The 20,484-nt window shown below is 50.8% G+C and overlaps 1 protein-coding gene across 1 annotated transcript; it reads right to left on the bottom strand.

The window, feature by feature from the left end:
- Positions 1–5,352: 5,352 nt before the first annotated feature.
- On the bottom strand, positions 5,353–19,142 carry SALL4 (spalt like transcription factor 4). The gene is made up of 4 exons (XM_053958642.1): positions 19,073–19,142; positions 9,502–12,036; positions 8,611–8,918; positions 5,353–7,526 (listed from the first exon to the last, which is right to left on the bottom strand). The coding sequence occupies exons 1-4, from the start codon at positions 19,140–19,142 to the stop codon at positions 7,104–7,106; spliced, it is 3,336 nt and encodes a 1,111-aa protein (XP_053814617.1). The 3' UTR covers positions 5,353–7,103.
- Between the last annotated feature and the right edge of the window lie 1,342 nt (positions 19,143–20,484).

Genomic DNA, 20,484 nt, shown 5'->3' with positions numbered 1-20,484 from the left:
CTCAAAATCAGAGCCTGGGCTGTGGCATTCAACCCTCAAAATCAGAGCCTGGGCTGTGGCATTCAACCCCTCAAAATCAGAGCCTGGGCTGTGCCATTCAGTCCCTCAAAATCAGAGCCTGGGCTGTGCCATTCTACCCTCAAAATCAGAGCCTGGGCTGTGGAATTCAACCCCTCAAAATCAGAGCCTGGGCTGTGGCATTCAGTCCCTCAAAATCAGAGCCTGGGCTGTGGAATTCAACCCCTCAAAATCAGAGCCTGGGCTGTGGCATTCAACCCTCAAAATGAGAGCCTGGGCTGTGGCATTCAACCCCTCAAAATCAGAGCCTGGGCTGTGGCATTCAACCCCTCAAAATCAGAGCCTGGGCTGTGCCATTCAGTCCCTCAAAATCAGAGCCTGGGCTGTGCCATTCAGTCCCTCAAAATCAGAGCCTGGGCTGTGGCATTCAGTCCCTCAAAATCAGAGCCTGGGCTGTGGCATTCAGTCCCTCAAAATCAGAGCCTGGGCTGTGCCATTCAACCCCTCAAAATCAGAGCAAACCTGCCAAAGCTGCCCACTCCCAGCTCAGCTCTGCACACAGAGCCACTGTTGGGAAGGAGCACTGAGAGCCAGGTGATGCCTCAAGTTTTAGCTCTCATATTTTCCAGATTCTGCACTGCATTGGTGTGTCACTCTGAACTCCATATGAAGTGTCAGCCAGCTCTCCTCACAGCTCAGGCACACAGAACAATCCTTTTCCAGCCCCAGAACCAAGGACACGCTTGCAGCTTCAGGCCCAGAAAGTGCAAACAGCAGGGAATGGAGGAGAGCAACCTGGGAGGGTTGGGACTGCACAACCTGGAGCTGGAATTGGGCAATGAACCCCAATATGGAAATGGACCCAAACTTATAAAAGTGTGAAAACTCGTGACTCCCCACCCATTTTGGGTGTAGGCGTGGCCAGGCTCTTGTACTGCCCAAGGTGCATCCTTTGAAGGCCTTTTAATAAATCCCCGCTTTATTCTTTAACTCTGCCCAGCCTCTGTTGCAGGCAGCCTCCCAAGCAGAGCACGGGCCATCAGCAGGGTGGGATCGCTGCACAAGTGCCCTCAGCCTCCACGGGATGCATTCATCTTGGAAATTTATCTCTGAGAGGGCTGAGCTCAGACAAGACTACTGCGATTAATTGGGGACTTAAACACTCCCAGATTAGCGGGCACTGTTAACACCTGCAGCTCGGGGCTGCACGGATGGCTTTGATATTATTTTTGCTTTTGACAAGTGGGCGATAGCGGATATCCTTTAAGCCTATATTTAATGAAGCCCTCCATAAATCCATCAACACTTGCTAAGGGAAACTACAATAAAGCTCCCCCTGCCACGGGCTCTGCTATGCAGGGAACATTTGGCATTCTCATAATGAAGTTTCAGAGCAGATACTGCTCTGAGGAAGTGCAGTCTTTGTGTAGGATCTTTTTCTTCCTCGCATAATTACATGTTGTGGATCAAGAAGAAAACAACCCTTTAGCACCTCATTTTTAAAACCATAATAGTCAAACTGTCGTTCAGCTAGGACAGCTGTCAGCTTAAGAAATGAAGAAAGAAAAAAGGCTTTCTAGACAAATACACTCCCACTTGCATTTTATGTTTGTATTTTGTTAGTTCTTGACATGATCTGGCTATTAGCTGTAGCTGTTCTGTGAATTCTTGGCATATTGTTTTTGTGTTACACCTCCTGGGAGTGTGATAAAAAAAATGTAAAGCTATAAGCTGAAAATATTTGTTACATGTGCAACTTTTATAAAAAGTAAAAAAAAAACGAAAAAGAAAATCCCTACATAATGTAGTAGTTAATTTGTCATTTAAGACTGGAAGAATTTAGGGGGAGACAGAAGAATAAGTAATGAAGGAATTTGATGTTTTTCAAATCTGGACTTTGGGACTTGAGAGGGGTGGAGTACTTTTAATACATACAGAGATTTAGGTACCCCGAGGCAGCAAATCACCTGAATGTGTGCTGAACTTTAAGGACCTAAGTAATCAAACTGGTTTCGTGGGAAAGAGAACCAAAACAGTGTGTCAAAAAAAAAAAAAAATTAAAAAGTTATGTTTGGTATTCTGAACATCTAGACTGCATGGAGACAATTTTTTTCTAAAACAAACTTTGCCAAGTGGATGGACAGGACTGTGCAGGGCTGTAAAGCCAACCCAGGTAACCTGATTTACAAACATCCTCTGTCACCACATGCACAGGACTGCAAAGGCAGGGAGTGTCTGGGAAGAGAGGGTGAACAGAGGATTTCAGGCCTGATTCTGTATTACTACGCTGAGAATACAGGTTATTTGTCGTTCTTTTCCCCATACATTCCTCCTGCATCACCTTCTGTTCACAGCACACCGTGGTGTGCACCTGGCCCTCCGATTCCCATGAGTGCATAAACTGAGTGCTTTGACTCAGCTCAGTTTTGTCCCCTTCATGGAAAGGGTGCTCAGGCCTTGGCAGGGGCTGCCCAGGGAGGTTTGGAGTGCCCATCCCTGCAGGTGTCCCTGGAATTCCTGGAGGTGGCACTCAGAGCTCCGGGCTGGGTGGGGACAAGATAAATAAACATATATATTTATTAGCACTAGATATTGTGAGTTTTACTGGATTTGGGGTTTTAGTTTTCTTTAGAGAGACACACAAATGTTTAGTTGTGTCTGGATTTTGCCTGCACCAAGTATGGAAAACAAGGCCCATGATGAGAGCCACCTGTTCTCATTCTGACTTCACTTTCTGCACAAAGTAATTGAGTCAGAGAAGCGAATCTTGGGCCTGTGAGATGTGACAATCAGATACGTCAATAAAGAAGTTTAAAAGGAGAGAGATGATGGCAGAGGGTGACTGTGAAGTCCAGCACAAAATCACTTATAACAGGCATTAACAAACAAGTTTTGCAATAAACCAGCCAGCACCAACAGCAACCAGAATGTTGCAAAGAACACGGCCCCTTACATGCAGTGAACTCAAAGTGCACAAACCAGAAGCTATGAGAACAGCAGAGATAGCATGCTAATAGGCTCCAGGAGTGTGTAATTGCTGGTTCTCTCTGTGCCTCTGAGCTGTTTCCTGTCCTGCTGTGGCTGTGCAGTGCCAGGAGCTTTTCTAGGTCAGTGGTGAATGTGAGCTGAAGTCAAACACGTGAGCCCAGCACTCAGCACACCCCGGCCAGCAGGGAGGCAGGGCAAGGGCAGGCAGAGAGAGAGGAGCCCTCTGGGCTGAGCACTCAGCACAGAAAAGCACCAAGGAAGCCTCAGCTCTGAGCAGGAACCTCTTGGAATCACACAGACCCCAGGGCAGCTTTCTGTCTCTGCAGACAGAAATGATCACCTTCCCCGACTCCAGACTGCAAACCCTGCAAGGAGCCCCATGGCCTTCAACAGAAAAGAAATTGAACATTAATGTCATTCTCATCTCTTTGCCGTTGTTCCAGCCCCTCTCTGCCATCCCATCAGTTCAAGCACCTCAGCCAGGTCCTTCCCTCACTGCCAGCTGTGGAAAGGCAAATCAGCCCCGCTGAGCTCAGCCCTGAGCTGCTCATCTGCACTTGTCAAATTCCCTCCTCAAAGCTCCCATCGACTTTTTGGGAAGCTTTGGACAGAAAGGGCAGTTTAAAAGAAATCCTTCCTTAGAGGAATACGTGAAGCAATACATTAAGATAAAGCAAATGTACTTAAAGTTTAGTTGTTTTGTTTTAAGCAATGCAACATTTAAGTTCAAATTCGACATTTTAAGCAAGCCAGATTCTACCTTAGCTCATATAAGCAAATGTGCTACTTACACAACAGCAACAGCCTGCAAATCCTCTGAGAGAGGGGCAAAGTAAGCAGTAACAAAAGCAGCAAGGAAGTCCTCCAGGCAAGAGGAGAGGCTAACGAGCAGAGACAGTGCACATACTCTGCTCTCACACCACTGCAGCTGCATCAGCACGGTAAACCCGCTCCTGATTCACATCAGCCAAGGCCACAAGACAATCAGCTGTCTCTTTTAATTGTTGAGATGCAACTGTAGATGTTACTGTAAGCTGAGCACACTTGCCACTGTGGGCAGTTCCAGCACACTGACTCTCCCAAGGTTCAGCTCTCACACATGGCAGGGCAGGTAATCCCCACCCTGCTTGCTCTGCAAACTCTCCCCTGCAGCAGGAACATCCCTATGGCCCAGCCCCTGCTGTGGGGACAGGCTCAGATAGGTCCTACCTGTTACCCAGGTGTTGTGGGGAGATCCAGGACTTGGTGGCTTAGCCAGGGCTCTCACCCTGCTCCAGCCTGGAGCTGCCTTGTCACCAGGCTGGCACAGCTTGACACCCTGGCCTGGAGAGCAAAGCCCTGCAGTGCCCCGGGCCAGGTCACAGCCTTTGGGCTCTGCCCCAAGGCCAGCACAGCCCAGCCTGACCCCACTGCCCATCACACCTGCCTGGCACAGCCTCGTGCTGCCCTGCTCTGCCAGCACGTTCCTCGCTGTTCATTTCCAGAGCAGCACTCAGGCTTTTCTACAACTCCTTCCCTCCTCTGCCCTCACTGTCCAGCCTGCTGAGCAGTACACCTGAAGGCAGCAGAGGTGTGACTATGGAATTATACTGCTGTGGATGGGAATGAAGAGGCAGTCAGAGCCCCACAGCTTGGCCAGAAATCCAACTCACCTCTGGAAGGGACAAGATGTTCCTGGACCTCAGACTTGTCCTGCCCCCCCCCACACCTTCCTTGAGAGCAGAGGTAAGAAAACAAGCGTTTGCTTTCTGCCTTTCTTTGCACCCAAGGACTGAGCGAGGAGCACCACAATCAGGCAGCTCTGATGTTGGAAAGGTGCAGCTTTAGGGTTCCCTGGTTCTGCATCCCTTTTCCTCCTCTGTTACCTCCCAAAGGCAAAATACATTTGTTGGATTATGTTGCCAGAATCAGGATCTCAGCACTTTTCCATTTTATCAGGGCTGTTCTCAGAACTGTTTTTCTTTGTTCTTTAGGGGAAGTTATTTATCCTTTTTCTATGCAGCCAGCATCTTCAGGCACGGGCAATTTGACAACTTAATATTCTTCTTCCCTTTGTAGGATGATCACAGTACAGAAATGACCGCACATATTCCTGTCATTCTATTCTAGTGTGGAAATCAACATCCCTGGCACATCCCAACCCCTGCATCAAACCCCAGCTGTTCCTGAGGAATGGATCTCCAATTCCTCCACGGCTTCCTAGCTCCTGTTGCTCTAAGTAATGAACTAAAGCCTAACTGTAGCTCCTGGATTTCAGGTCCCTGGAGTGAAGCAGCACGCTGCCTCCTGAACACGCTCTTCAGCAGACAAAAACCTTTTTGCCAGAAGAATGTTCAGCACCAAGTGTGAAAAAGCCATCCCAAAATTTATTCTCAAAAATGTCAACAGAAACGCATCAGTAGATACTCAAAACTACAGAGTTCTTCGAAGTCATACATTCACAATGTAGAAATGTGACAGTTGGGATGCCTTTTGCGTGGTCTATGTAACAATATCCATTTTACAGTGTAAACAGGTACTGGTATGTTCTTACCCACAAGTCCAGCAGGAAAGGCACAACTCGGCATACAGAGATCATAAGCAAGAATCAGGTGCAACAACATCACACAAACTTTTGGTAAATCTGCATTTTTGGGGCCTTCCACGAGAGACTGGACTTGAAGATTTCCTGCAGTCAACAGCCAGGTTTCTTTCCTTCCTTCAGTCCTTCCACACCAAATGCTCCCTTTGCAGCCTGGTTCAGATCCCATTCCACATCCAGTTCCAGCAGGCGTTCGAGGAATAGTGAAAGGTCAGTCCAGCAACTCCTCAGGTGCTTCCACTAATAATACAACAGGTTTTGGTTTCACATAGTGCATGGAAGCATCTGCTCGAATCTCAGTCATTACAGTGGTCATTATTAGAAAAAATAGACACTACAACTACAAAAGGAAAAAAATGAGGTAGATAACTTAGAATCCAGATGACTATCCCAGCAACCTTCATACAACACACATGGATCATTAATTACCATTTTAGTGGAATGCAAGCTCACAGACCACCAAAAAAAACCTTAATGACCAGAGTAGGAATGCCATCCAAAAACCCACAAAACATTTAACCTAAGCATGAATACTTCATATTTAAATACAGGTTTACACAGACTGATCTCCTAAATTACCCAAACGAAAAAAAAAAAAAAAAACCAAAAAGTCTCTTGCTAAGGAAACCAGTTCCCATGGCAAATTGCAACAGTCACCTGAGATTCCTTGCAGAGCTTTCAGACCTGACTTCCCAAGGCAAGTCTTCCCTTTCAAGAGGAAACAACAACAACAAAAAAAGTATATACATACCCACCCATGCTTGTTTGGGGCTCTTGGTATTGAAATAAAACATCTAGGAAAAACTGCACATCTTTGGAAGCAGGAATTTTGGCACTATACTTGAAGGACTGTCCTAGTAGTAGTATTAAATAAGCAGCAGTCAACAACACAAAGAATTAATTACTTAGGAGCAGTGACTAAAGAAAAACAGCAACTTGCTTTTCATAGAACTTCTGAGGCAAAAAAACCAAAGGAATAAAAAAAACCAAAAACTTTTTAGTTTTTATAGCAATTATTAAGAAAAAGTACATTCAGAAACCACACAGAGCCAAAAATCCAAACAGAAAAATTCTAAGAGGGTGGCAGACATTCTAGGATATTTACCCGCATCAATAGTTTCCATTTCTCATCAGTAAATAAAAGCTTTTCCATCAACAGTAGGTTGTTTCCACTCTATTCAAAACCCCCATTATCACTCTAAACAAAGAGGTAAATATTCTAACCTTTGGAATTTCAAGTTGTAGAAACTTCTGTAAGGCTTGTACACATTAAAGTCACACGTAAGAACTACTTTGCAAGACCCGCATCTTTCCAAATAGAAGGAAATCCTATTCTTTATTAATTACTATTTGCAAAGCAACGTCATGATTGTACTCTGGGCAACTCTTACAAAGACAACCATAAAATCATTTGCACGTCAATAGGAAAATAGGAGGCCGAAGTGGAATCTCTTAAAAATATATGTTTGTGTCTATATATATTTGTTCTTTCTGTAGGTCTACTCCTCTCGAGTCTTTAGCTAACGGCGATTTTGTTCTCCTCCAGGAAGAGGGGGAACTGGTGTTTTGGCACACTGTCTGCAGCAGCACCGCCCGCCTTCTCCGCGTCAGAGGCGGCGCCAGCCTGGCCCGGGTCCACCTTGGAGGCCGGGGCAGAGTTCATGGGCGAGCCCCCGGCCATGGGCACGGGCAGGGCGGGCAGGGCCCCGCTCTGGATCACCGAGATCTCGTTGGTCTTCACGGCCAGCCCGTTGCTGAGCACGGCCGCGTACTGGTTCCACACGGCGGGGTCGATGCTCACCGAGGGCGCCACCATCTCCTTGGGGAACATCTCCGACACCTTCTTGGGGTCGTTGCCCAGCAGGGCCATGGGGTTGTCGATGGACAGCCGCCTGCCCCGCCTGGCTGAGTTGTTCCACATGTGGGTTCCTACATGGACCTTCCGGAGAAGGGGGGGAAGCAAAGAGAATCGTTAATTCTGCAGCTCTTCCGTGGCGGACCCAAATTCTACTTTGCTTGCAGCCAAGTAGCCCAAAGAAGTCAGGCTTGCTCCGTTTGCGTTCAGCTGAACGTTAAGTTGGGTGGTTCTTGTCAGAGCTCCCTTCCTGGCACGTGTCAGACACGGTCATTCACTGCCTGACATCACCGTGGCTCTCTGGAGTTGGCTGCTAGAGGGCTCAGAGGACTGTGTTTTACACTTGGAATAAGTGCTGTTGGCAAACACACCCTCTCTGCCCCCAAAACAGAAACCACATTATCTGCTGCAAACTGAAAAAAAATACTGGGTAATGCAAAAAAAAAAAAAAAAAAAAAACAAACCCACTAAGTAATTTGGCAGAGAGGTTCATTTAAGCTGCAATCTTCCACACCACATTCTGCTGATGCTTCCAGCAAGGCACTGCTCACACACTGCAGAGTATTTTCTCTCCCCATCAGCATTTATGCAAGAGGACTGAAGAGCTTGAAGAGGGTTCTCACAGGGAGGGAAAAGCCTCTGTGCAAGTGAGGGAGCTGAATCCCTCATGGGGCAAATGGATTCATCTGGCAAAGGGACACACTCACAGCACTTCTTCAGCGTGTGCTTAGCCACAATCCCCAAGCACTTTGTGCCACCTCAGGATTATCCTAGTTTATCCCTTCTCATCTCACAAAATTTCAAGCAGTGCAGTGTAATGCATTTACTCAGCAGGCAGCATTTTGTAGCAGTCTATGGAATGCTTATGTCTTGACACATCCAAATCCAAATTAAAAAAGAAAGCAATCTGCTTAGTGAGTGCTAAGCCTCCCCTTCCATCCCAAAAGGAAAGTCAAGGACAGCAGCAAAGACCTGCGGGTGATCTCAGTAGCACAAAAAAAAAAACTGTGTGGAGAAACTCAGGAAGGAGGCAAGGGTCAAAAGTAAGTATTCGAAGAACTAAAAGAAAATCAGTGCTGTCTCAGGGGCAGGTCAAATATTAGAAACAGCCTTTCCACCTCTAGTCTTAGTTTCACAGACCAGGGAGATGACAACAGACAGGACCCACCTTCAGGTTTCCTTTGGTGGTGAAGGCTCTCCCACAGATGGTGCAGGCAAAGGGCTTCTCCCCGGTGTGGGTGCGCTCGTGGATCTGCAGGGCGCTGGCAGAGGAGAAGTTCTTCCCACAGGTAGTGCAGATGTGCTGTTTGGCAGGACGGCAGAACTTGGGGCGCGGCACCAGGAGAGGGGCGACCCCAGGGGACAGAGCTGGGGGGCCAATGAAGTGGCCAGTGCTGAGGGGACGATCGCCGGGCAGCTCCATTTTTATCAGGGCTGGTGGGGCTCTGACAAAAGCAGCTGGGATACTGCTTCGACCTGGAAAGAAAGCAAAGGTGATGCTTATCCCAGCCTCATTCTGCTTCCAAGCTTAAGCCTGGCTGAGACTCGAGGCCCTGCTTTTGAAGCTCTCTGTGCCTGAAGAGCACATCTGCAGAGGCCACCACATTTCCTAGGATACCCCAAAACTCATCAGTTCATTCCTGGGTTTGTTGGTGAGCTTGAAATAGAAAGTCTTTCAGGTCAAATTTAGATCAGCCTTAAGACCTTCACGCTAAAGAGCCTGAAAACCCCACAAACTATTTTAGGGTTTCCACGTCACAATCAGCAGCTTTCCCTTAAAACACAAATGTGTATTTTTGAAGAGCCGTAAGGAGATGTCAAGTGAGCCCATGAAAGACACAGGAGGCACAGTCTACATTAATTTTAAGGAGATGACAGCAGTTAAGCCTTTGAATTTTGGGCCTGACTTAGTCAGGAAAACTTTACAGGGCCTATGCCCTTATCCAAACAGAGCAGGAAGAGGGGAAAGCTGAGGAAGTTTTGTTTTCCTGTTGGTCCTTTTAGGATTGATTTCCTACTGCCCCACCCCAAATCCCTGCCAGCATTTTGCCTTACTCACCATATTCCCCATTTGCAAAGTGTAGCCCAGGCTCTTCCTTAATGACCTTCCGACCAATATTGCCGTACGTTAAATCCAAAGCGCCGACCACCCCTTCCACTTCTGCAGGAGCATTCTCAGGACCCTCTGGTTTACTCCCCGTGCCTGCATCCTCCTGGTTGTTGAAGGCAGGTGACTTTGACCTGACGCTCTCGGCCTGGCTGTTGGCGGGGGACAGCGCCTGCAGCGACGCGGCCTCGGAGGCGGCGGGGCTCCTGCCGTTCTGGTAGTCGGCATCGCCCGCCACCGAGGACGAGTCGTTGGTCATGCCGTCGCTCTCTGCCGAGCCGTTGTCGCTGGACTTCAGGCTGCTCTGCCGCTGCAAGCTCAGAGAGGAGGCCACAATCTTCATCTGGTTCTCCAGCGCTGCAACCCCGGAGAAGGCGGCGGCCGCGGCGGGCGACTCTGATTGTGCATCATACGGAGTAGGAGGCTTGGAAGAACTCCTGGGGCCATCCTGAGAGTCCACGTCGTCTTCCATGTCTATGCTTTCCACCGTCTCCTCTGGGCGACCGATGTCTCCGTTCTTCTCAGGCACGGCAGGATCCACCTCGGCGCTGTCGCAGGGCGGCTCCGGCATCGGGGTGTTGGGGATCTGCCCGCCCATGTGCATGCGGATGTGCTGCTGCAGCACCACGGCATTTGTAAACTTCTTCTGGCAAATCGGGCACGAATGCTGCATCTTCAAGGGGGTGTTGGCCCGGTGGACGCCGTAGTGGGTTTTAAGGTTCCCTTTAGTGGAGAAGGCACGGCCGCAGATCTTACACTTGAACGGCCTCTCCCCGGTGTGGGTGCGGTAATGCATTTTCAGCGAGCTCTGGCAGCTCAGCACTCTGTGGCATATCAGGCACTCGTTGGGGTCGGCAGTGGATTTGTCGATATTTTCAACCAGCTGCTGGAGCTTTGATGTCTCTGAGCCTTGCTCGTTTGACCCACCTACGTGGAAGATGCTCACGCTGCAGGCAGCTTGTGGTGAGCTCAAGCTCTGCTCCGTTCCCGACTCGTGACCGACCGCCCCCGATGAGGAGGAGCCGCCCTCGCTTTCGGGAGAGGGCCTTGACTGCAGCTCGCTTGAGAACGTACCAGGCAGAGCCTCCTTGATGCCTGCCAGGCTGGAGATGGTCTGAGGTGCGCCGGTGGCCGCAGAGGTAGGCAGAGTTGTTAGGAGAGGTTTGCTGTCCACAATCAGGTTGGACTCATCCAGGGGCACAGACATCCCGTACGGGATTCCAGTGCTGGTAGGAACATTGTCCAGGTGCTCAGGAACTGGGTAAGGATTCATCTTTATGTGGGGGTACTTGTCTTTGTGACGCTGAAAATGCACTTTGAGGTTTCCTTTGGTCGTGAAGCGGTTCCCACAGATGTTACATTTATAGGGCCTTTCCCCGGTGTGGGAGCGGAGGTGGATCTGCAGGGCACTGTCGTTGCCAAAGACCTTCCCACAGAATTTACACTTGTGTTTGAAGAACGGCTCCTCTGCGTTCGGTTTGCTTTCAGACACGCTGATGTTGGGGGGTTTCCCCTTGCCCTTCTTTGAGGAATCCATCACAGACGAGACGGCCGAAAGCGGGTTCTGGAAGATGACCGAGCCGGAGGACTGAGGTAGCAAAGGATTTGGGAACTGAGAGATGGAGCCGGGGAGGCCTCGGCTCCCCTCTGGCTTCAGGGGGAAGGAGGAGGAGAGCCCAGCAGCCAGCGAGCTGGCGGCTGCAATGCCAGTGTTAGAATGAGGTAGTTTTCCTTGCTTCAAGGATTCCAGCGATAGGCTCTGGCTCCCAGCTTTCTGTCCGATTAGAGCCACGGCAGCCGAGAGCTGCTGGGACATGTGGGCACCCAGAGCCTTGAGCGGGTCAGTAGCAGCTGCTATGGAGGGGTGCAGGGCGTGGGGAGCCATCATGGCAATCTGGATGCGGATCTGCTCCGTCAGCTGGATCTGCTGGAGCTGCTGCTGCTGCAAGCACACGAGCTGCTCCAGGATCATGGGGATGGCGTTGAACCCGGCCGCCGAGGAGGAGATGGCGTCGGACGCCCGCTGGTTCACGGCCACCTTAGTGCCACGGATGGTCTGCAAAGTCACGTTAGTGTTTGGTACTTTGGGTTTTGGTAGATAGCTTAGGCCGGGGGCCGCAGGCGTGAGGGGGGGTTCTATTTTAAGGTACATTCCTCCTACCGGTTCAGCGTCCATTTTTCCTTCTCTCTTTTCCACAGAGCCAGTGCAGCCCTTGGCCTGAATGTCCTTGCGTGTCCTGCCATCCATTCGGTCGCTTGGGAAGGGCCCCAGAGGAGCCTCGGAGAAGCTCTCCGGGGGGACTGCTCCCTCACTGTCATTCATGATTAGAACAGGCGGATTTTTAGTGCAATTTTTCTTATGCTCAAGGAATTCAGAGAGAACAAAGAATTCTGCACAGCATTTCTCACAGATTTTGGTTTCCTCCGTGCGGCACCTTTTGGAACTCATTTCACCATCTCTATCACCTGGGACGTCTTGTGGACTCCCTTAAAATAAAAGAAAGTCACATTATTAATTGCTAGAGTTAGACCAAGCATTCACCATTAAGATCACTGACTCCACACAAGACACTGGAATCAAGTTTGCAGATCAATCTGAAGTTCTGCTCTTTGTTTTGATGCCAATTCCTTCACAACCCCAAATAAAATCCGCATCTCAGTTCCCTTTACGAGAAAAAACATATTTTAAAAGGACTCTCACAAGGCTCAATGAAAAGGGATTTGGAAAAAAAAAAATCCCTTTTCATACAGGTAAAAATCCCCTGGAACAGTTCTGCCAGGCAGCACCTGCAACACAGCTCTGAAAGGAACACCAGGACAGAGGAGGTATTTAAACACTGAGCAAAACACCACACATGAGTTATCTGTCACCACGTTTGCACTTCAGGTCCTAATTCTTTGTTAACCATCTCTCAGAAATTCATACAAGATCTTTAACAGAGGAATTTTGAGCAATTCTTACTGCACCGATCTAAACGACTTTTGCTCTATCATTACGAAAATAATTACAAGGCAAAGAGGGCTGACAACAGCAAAGCAAGGCCAGTATTAGCTCTAAAATCCTTTGAAAGCCAACACGCCCCTAATAATAATCCCTACGTGAACACAGTAGCAAAGACTTGATTAAAATCCAGAACTTGATACTCGAGTATGGCCTCCATTGATACTTATGATTATTAAAACTATAATACAAGTAACAAGTCCTGCTCGCAAATCTACCCCGAGGCATTTCCGACCTCGCGGGAGGCCTCCTTCAGCTGCACCCACAACTCACCCACTTCTGGGAAGGGGCAGGGAAAAAGCCAAGCTGGGTCCAAGTCCACTCCTGCCCTTCCACCACCAGCACACCACAGCTCAGACTGAGCAGAATTTGCACGTGGATAAAAAAAAAAAAAAAAAAACCAAACCAAAATCGGGGAAATATCTGAACTGCAAGAGGTTAAGAGAAATTATAACCAAAACAGGATGTTTTTGCTCAGCCTTGCCATCCCTCAAACAACAAACTCCCAGCCCGCTGCAGGCGGGGCAGAGCTCAGGGCAGGAGAGCTCAGGAGGGAAAACCTCCCGGTGAGGGGGAGGCAGAAAGGGCCCTGGCAGGATTCCAGCCCCCATGGGCTGGGACATGCTGGAGCTCACTGTATCTGCTCTAATTTGATGGGTGCCAGAGGTGCGGTGAGTTCGGGGCAAGGGTGTCACCCCTCTGTCCTGCCCAGACCTCCTGGATCCAGTCCCGGGTCCCCTGCTGCCCCCCGGGATGGGAAGAGGTGAAGCTCAGGAGCTTCTGGGGGCTTTGGCTTGTGCAAGGTGTGGCCAAACCACCCCCGGGTGCGTCCTGAACGTGGAGGGGACCATGTCCAGGTGACAACACCTTACCCTGCTTGAGGGAGGATACTGCAAACTTTGCCATTTCTTCCCTCAACAAGGGCACTGTCTGTGCTCAAACTTCAACCGTTTAATGTTGTGTGGCATGAAGAGCATGTGAAAGTTTACTTTTAAAAATAAACACGTGATCAATAACAGAAATTCGCAAGTATCAGAGGCCTGTTCTGCTGTGATCTGCAGAGCAATAAATCCAAACCTGCACAAGTCCTTGAACAGGGAGGAAGGGAGTTCTCAGCACAGCTATGATCAAAAATGTTTGGATGCCTCCCATTTAAACAGGGAAAATTAAACACTTCCCCTTCAGCCCAAACAACTCCTGTAAGTGAAAGAAACAAGAATGGCAGCATGCATTTCCCATCCCGGGTATCATTGAAGTGATGTCTCTAAAGCTGATTTAACTCTAAAAACACACAGAGAAGTCCAGGCTGCAGACAAGTACAACTACTACACAATTCAGAACCTGGTCAGAGTCAACCAGGATCAAGAACAGATTGTTTTAAACCCGTTTTGCAAGAGTCTGAGCCTATATACTTGGAAAGAAGGTATCTAGATTAAAAAAAGACAAACTTCCAGAACTACTCTACACTGACTTGAGAGGTCTTTGACTTTCCTATTTCATGGAATACAGTAAAACATGAAAACCTCTTTTCCACATCCTTAAGTGTTTGGGGCTTTCCCAGTCCCATCTCCCAGGCAGAATGACACTGTTTCCACGTCACAAAATATTAAAAAATAACCTCAGCTTTTACTTTTTCCAGTGGCACAGAAATATCTGCACCAAACCCCGTTGCCCACCCCTATGGAGATATTCCAGGATAATGTCTAGACAAGTCCTCAAACTTTAACTGCTTCAAAGCATCCGATCATTTATCTCCTTTCCCTTGATAATATTTTTCTACTTCTGTGCTGATAAGATCACACCGAATTCAATGCCCCTTTCCCAATCTCCAGCAGAGCCCACACTCCTCATTTTCATAATTCTGAGGAGCTCTGGTAACTTTTCTGGTTCTGAGCAGCAGTTGCCATCTCAGAGAAAGAGAATCCAGTACACTGAAGGTCCCTGTGCTGGGCAGCAGCGGTTGGCAGCCCTGCCCTGTCAGGTATTTTTTGTGTCCCTGAAGCATTAGCTTGACTCTGAATAAATTCAATTCAGACCTTGAAACGACTTGCTGCATGACAAATAGAGAAGTTATGCATTACTTCCCCTTTTACCGTAAAGAAAGGGTTTTAGATAAATTCACAAGCAGGACGCTGGGTTATTTTACAGTAGCTGGAATAACAAAGGAGCAATTGACTGTTTTCTGTAAAAAAAACCCAACAGCTTCTGTGAAAATCATCGTGCGTTGTAACTACCTCCTCTCCCCGGCCCAAGTGCTGCGATCAGAGCGCCTCAGCTGCCCCGAGCCCAGCAGTGACCACCGAAATGAAAGAACGGCCTGAACTCAGGGCTGCCCGTGCCAGGGGGGCAGCTCTGCCCACGACCGGCCGAGGATTTACCCAGCACTGCCCTGCCGGGCAATTCCTCCTGCACTTCACTCAGCCCTCTCCAAAGGCTTCCCAGGGACGGGACTTCTACTGTGGTTTTTTTATCTCCCCACCCCCGAATTTCAGGAATGTTATCTCTCAGCATCTAGTTATCCAATAAGTTAGAAGAATGCAGTAAACCCAGCAGGGGGGTTAGATTGAATCACTGGCAAATGGATGGATAAAATCCACTATTGTGTAGGACAAGGCGGTCATCGACAAGGAAGGCTGATAAAATCCACACCGCTCGAAATATTTTTTTTTTTTTTTTAAGGAAAACAGTAAAAGGAGTGAAGTAAATCTGGTTTGATGTGATTTCTACAAGGGTGCTGCTGGCCTATTACTCATCTAAAGCCATTAGTGACTTTTTTTCTCAACTTTATTTCACTTGAATTGGGGTGAAACAGAACTCGGGCTTTCCCACCCACTTTTTTAAATCAAGAGTTTTAATACCTTTGGTGAGCTTACTTTCCCCCACAGCCTACATTTGATCAACTACTTTTACTTTAAGATTAACAAAAACCATGCACTTCCCCGGTTTAAATTAACTCGTGAAGGATTGATTACCAACCCTCCCCTCCTGACACAACCCTCTGCCATCAGCCCGCTGTCGCTCTCAGGGTCGCGCTTCCCTGATGCTTTTCCAAAGGAGGGGACTCCCAGAAGCTCTGAACTGCCCCAAATCGCCTTCTCCCACTATCAAACACCATTTAGCGCACTTTAACTGAGACAAAGTCACTTTCTTAAGTAAAACGCACCACTGACAACTTACAGGGATATTCCAAAGGCCTTGACGCTTTCTACGCTGAATTCATCAGCTGCGTTTTTCCACCCAAGAACGAGGCAGAAACGCCTTACACCCACAATCAGCATTTCACGGCCTCACAGGCTCTCTTCTCGAGGCTTTGATTATTTTATTATCTACTAATTCACCCCTTGGCCTACCCACGACTTCAAGCGAGATATTCAGCCAAAGACAGGACAACCCACAGCGCTTGTGAAGGGCGAAACAAGCGCTGAAGGGCGCGGGGAAGGCGGGGAGCGGAGGCGCTGGCCCCTCTCGGGCCGGGCTCGGAGCCCCCCGGAGCTGCCGGGGCCGGTCGGTGGAGGGCACTCACGGCCCGCGCTCCGGCCCCGCCGGGCCACCAACACCCCGGGCGGGGCCACCGCCAGCCGGCACCCACCTGAGCTCACAGCCTGCCCCGCACCACGATCGACAGCCGCGGGGGTCGCTCCAGCTGGCTCCGAGCCCCCCCCCCCCCCCAGCCCTGCCCGGCCCTACCTGCCCGGCCCGGACCACACTTAAAACACTCGCCCGGTGTTTAGGAGCGAGCTGAACGGCACAAACCCCGCTGCCAAGGTCAATTGCATGAGAGTCCTAATTGTGAGCCTGACATCAACTTACCACCCACAGCAAGCAGGAGGAGGCAAAGGTTAGAGCAGCAGCTCTGTCAAAACGTCACATGCCGCCGAGCGCGGCGAAAGGGCTCCATCCCTGCTACGAATATTATGTTTCACTTACGTAAAAGGAAAAGCAAGCCGGGCATCGCCCCCCTCCGCCCCCCGGCACCCTCTCCCCCTTCCCAGGGCTGCGGCACCCCGGGGATGCTCCCGCAGCCCGGGGCTCCCGGCCATCCCCGCCAGCAGCTTCGGGCAACCGAAACAAACCTACGATCAACCACCACAAAACTTGGGCTTTCCTCGTTCAACCTTTCCTCGTCCAACATCCCTCTCCAGTTCTACAGCGCTCGGCACACGAACCGGAGATATAACTGAAGCAAAGCTACGCTAATTTTACCCTAAGGGAAAAAAAAAAAAAAGTTGCAGTTTGATACTGTATTTTTAAGAATGAATCCGATTTTTAATGGCAGCAATCCAGCACAATAGGCATTTTCAAGCCCTTTGTGGAAATGCTAATTTTCAGTATGTAGCATTATTCCCCTGTGACCACCTGCTGATTTTTTGACCTGTTAATGGATCCCCAGGTTCGCGGGACACTTTAACCCGCTGCATTGTTCACAGAGGTGGGTCCCAAATCGCTTTGCGAAAAAAAGGGAATACTTGCAAAAAAGGAGATAAGGGCTTGATTTTATTATTACGAGTATGTGTATATCCTCGCTAATGCCCCAGACAAATCCCTGCGGAATTTCGACTTTGTTATGCAACTTCATCACTTATTATTTACGGGCACACCTGGAGCGGGGAATATCAAGACTTATTTGGGAGATTGGCGGGCGGTCCGAGCCGTCGGAGCCGCAGCCTCGGGCTGCATTTCGGAGAGCGGAGATGCCGCACGGGGTGGGGGGGACTCAGTGCGGGACCTGCCCCGACCCCCCAAATCCACGGCAGCCCACGAGCAGCAGGAGAATCCCCCCGGGCGGCGCCACAGCTTCCCCAGCTCCGCCGGCCTGGGCGGCCGGGGGCTCCCGGAGGGATTTCGTCCAGGGTTCCGTTGTTAAAATCGAGAACGGGAGGGGGGAGAAAAAAAAGCCCGAACAACAATAACAAAAAAGCAGCTGGCCATTGCCCCGGAGAGCGCGGTGTGGAGCGATCCTCCCTCCCTCCCGCACGCCTCCCCCGCCCCAGCGGCCGCATCAGGAGTGATTAACCCTTTTGTTTCAGCGCGGGGCCGGAGGTGCCTTTCCAGCAGCGGGCAGAGATTTACATGTGGAAACATCACCTCCATCCCCCAACCTAACCATATGCACAAAGGAAAACAGTCATGCATTAAACATGGGATTTATTGCCTTCTGGCCAGCATGCTGTTTCTTAAGTCACCATTAACCGGACCCAACAATTGCACATTTCGACTCAAAGAAGAGAAGGGGGAGGAGGGGAAAAAAAAAAAAAAAATTAAAGAGCCCGAACCTCCTGCGGGTTGGGAATAAGCAGCTCCCGTAACGTGCACGGGTTTTGATCCGTTCTAGGCACGGAAACAAAACCAGTCCCAAAAGCAAGCAAAGATCCCAAAGAAAGTTCTTGGGGGGGCACACGGAAACATTTGGGCACCAACAACCGCAACAACTCCGAACGAACGCTCCGCGGCCGGGCGGGACGTGCCCTCCTCCCGCCGCATTCCGCTCGGGAGCGGGACGGGCACCGCGGGAGCGTCCCGAGCTCCGCACCGAGGGCGGCGATAGCGGGCGAAGAGCCCGCGGCGGGGCCAGGGAGCCGCCGGCCCCGCAGCCCGGCTCGGGAAGATGCCGCTCCGGTAGCCCCAGCCCCGCTCCCGTGGGGGCCACCAGCGAGTGCCCCCTGCCCTTCCCCTGCACGCCCGCCCCACCGGCAGCTCCCGGCCGATTTTTTTAGCCAGAATTTCTGCTTTTCCCGTAGCGCGGCCCAGGAATGCGAGCTCCCCGAAAACGGGGAGAGCGATCCGCGGTGCTTGAGTCCCCCACGCCGCCCAAATACAAAGCGCTCGCGCGCACCCCACATTAGCTCACCGGAGTTATTTTAGGAAGTCGGAAATCAAAGATGGCTGGAGGTCAAGCTACAAAAGGTCCAGGGCGATTGTGATCTCCAACAAAAATAGTCCGAGCGTGGAGGTTTCTTCCCCCCGTTTTTTTTGTCTTTTTTTTTTTTTTTTCTTTTAAAGCCCCACAAAAATTCTCATCTATCTCCCGACAAAGTGCTAAGCACACCGAGGAAACCCAGCCCGAGCCATTTCCTAGCCCTCCGAAGTTCTCTGTAATTTCTCCCTCTGCTCCCCCACCCCTTTACCCCCATCCCCCCAATTCCCTCCGCCTCGGGGAGGCTTTGGGGTTCCCCTCCCACGCGGCCGCGGCCCCACGCGGGACCCGGCGGAGGCTCCGCGGGCGCGGGGAGAGCGTGCGGGGCATTGCGGGGCAGCGCTGCGCTCCGCAGCCGCCCAAAGCCGAAACCCCCCCCCCCCCCCCGAAAATAACGAGGAGCCCGTGCCTCGCTCAGCCCCGCGGGGGAGTTCGGCCCCCCAAAAAAACCCGGGGCGAGCCGAGGGTCGGCTCCTGGCGGAGCGCGCGGGGGGTGAAGCACGAGGGTGGAAAAAGCCCCCCGGGAAGCGCCCCTCGCTCCCCGCCGCCGCCTCCGCGCATCAGCCGCGCCGGGAGCCGCGGCCGCTCCGCGCCCCCTCTGCGCTCACCACTTGCAGCATCTGGGGGCTGCTCCTCGGAGTTGATGTGCTGGGGCTTCGCCTGCTTCCGTCGCGACATGGTGCACCAGCATCGGGAGCATGCAATAGTAGCAATTATTTTCCTCTTCACAACAAATTCCTAGAGTTGGGAAATTTGGGCGGAATGCGCATGTCAGAGTAATTATTATTATCAATAATGCATTGCGATTTATCATGGGTCCCTGACGGCTGATTGGCCTGAGTCCAAGGGCTCACAGATTATTCAAATCAGCCCCATTGATCCGCGCAGCGGGGCACGCTGGGCCATGTAGTCCCCGCGCCCGGCCCGCCCCGGCGGGCGACAAAGGCGTGAGCCCCGCGGGGCCGGGGCAGCCCCGGGCCGCCCCCCGGTAAACAAACAACCGGCAGCGCGGCTCTCAGCCCGCACACGGACAATACCTTTGTTGTCTCACCTGCGCGTTTTATATCGTGCTTTAAAGAGTTTTTTTTCCTCCCCCCCCCCCCCTCCTCCCCTAAAGCAAGCAGCAGCCCGGGACAATGCTCATTCTTCCCTTTGTCGCTCGATAAGGTGGCAAAGGGAAGAGCCCCGATAGCTGGAAGGGCGAGCGCGGGGTCTCGCGGCGGGGTGGGCGACTGGAGGGGCTTTAAAAGCGGATGCAGACAGAGCGTAATTAGGCTGGTGTGCTTCAGCTGTTTGAGGACTCTTTTTTAAAAAGTCTCGCTTTCTGGGAAGCCGGCGAAGCTGAGCCAGTAGTATTTTTAACAGCGAGTAAAACGCGAGGCACGTGAAGGCTGGTGTGAAAAAGTTGAAGCAGCAGCGCTTTGAGAGCGTTTTCCCACATTAAGTTGGCTGCGTTAATACACAGTGGATTAATTTTCAGCTTTACGCCCCTTTTCGGCTGTCGGGGTCCATGGGAACGTGAGCCACGCGGAAATCTTCCCCACGAGCCGCAGCCGGGTGGCCCCCGGCGCTGGGTGGCACATTGGGGACGGTGCGTGTGGCTGCAGGTGACTGCAGGACCCGGCTCAGCTGAGCCTCACACTGAGCTGTGCTGTAAAAGCCCCCGAGTGACACAGCAGAGTCACCCCAGCCCCTCCGACCCCCCCCCCCCCGAAGCCAGACTGATCTTGCGTAAGCAAAAATGCGAGGATCCTTGAATGTGCGGAGATGTGGGCTGCACATCTCCAAAAACTGCAAACACTCCAAACAGCTCCAAAAACTGCAAACACTCCAAAAAACTCCAAAAACTGCAAACGCTCCAAACAACTCCAAAAACTCCAAACACTCCAAACAACTCCAAAAACTCCAAACACTCCAAACAACTCCAAAAACTCCAAACACTGCAAAATCTCCGTGGGACACGTGGTTGCTCTTTGATTTAATGTAGAACAACGCACACGTCCCAGGTCTATCTGTGAAA

Source organism: Vidua chalybeata, chromosome 17, assembly GCF_026979565.1.
Source record: "Vidua chalybeata isolate OUT-0048 chromosome 17, bVidCha1 merged haplotype, whole genome shotgun sequence".
In the NCBI taxonomy this organism is placed as follows: domain Eukaryota; kingdom Metazoa; phylum Chordata; class Aves; order Passeriformes; family Viduidae; genus Vidua; species Vidua chalybeata.
This window is presented reverse-complemented; position numbering and strand designations above follow the sequence as displayed.

Coding starts and splice junctions, on each gene's coding strand:
- SALL4 (XM_053958642.1), bottom strand. CDS start 19,142: ATGTCGCGACGGAAGCAGGCGAAGCCCCAGCACATCAACTCCGAGGAG. Junction 12,037..19,072: donor GCCCCCAGATGCTGCAAGTG/GTGAGCGCAGAG, acceptor TTTTATTTTAAG/GGAGTCCACAAGACGTCCCA. Junction 8,919..9,501: donor CTTTGCAAATGGGGAATATG/GTGAGTAAGGCA, acceptor CTTTCTTTCCAG/GTCGAAGCAGTATCCCAGCT.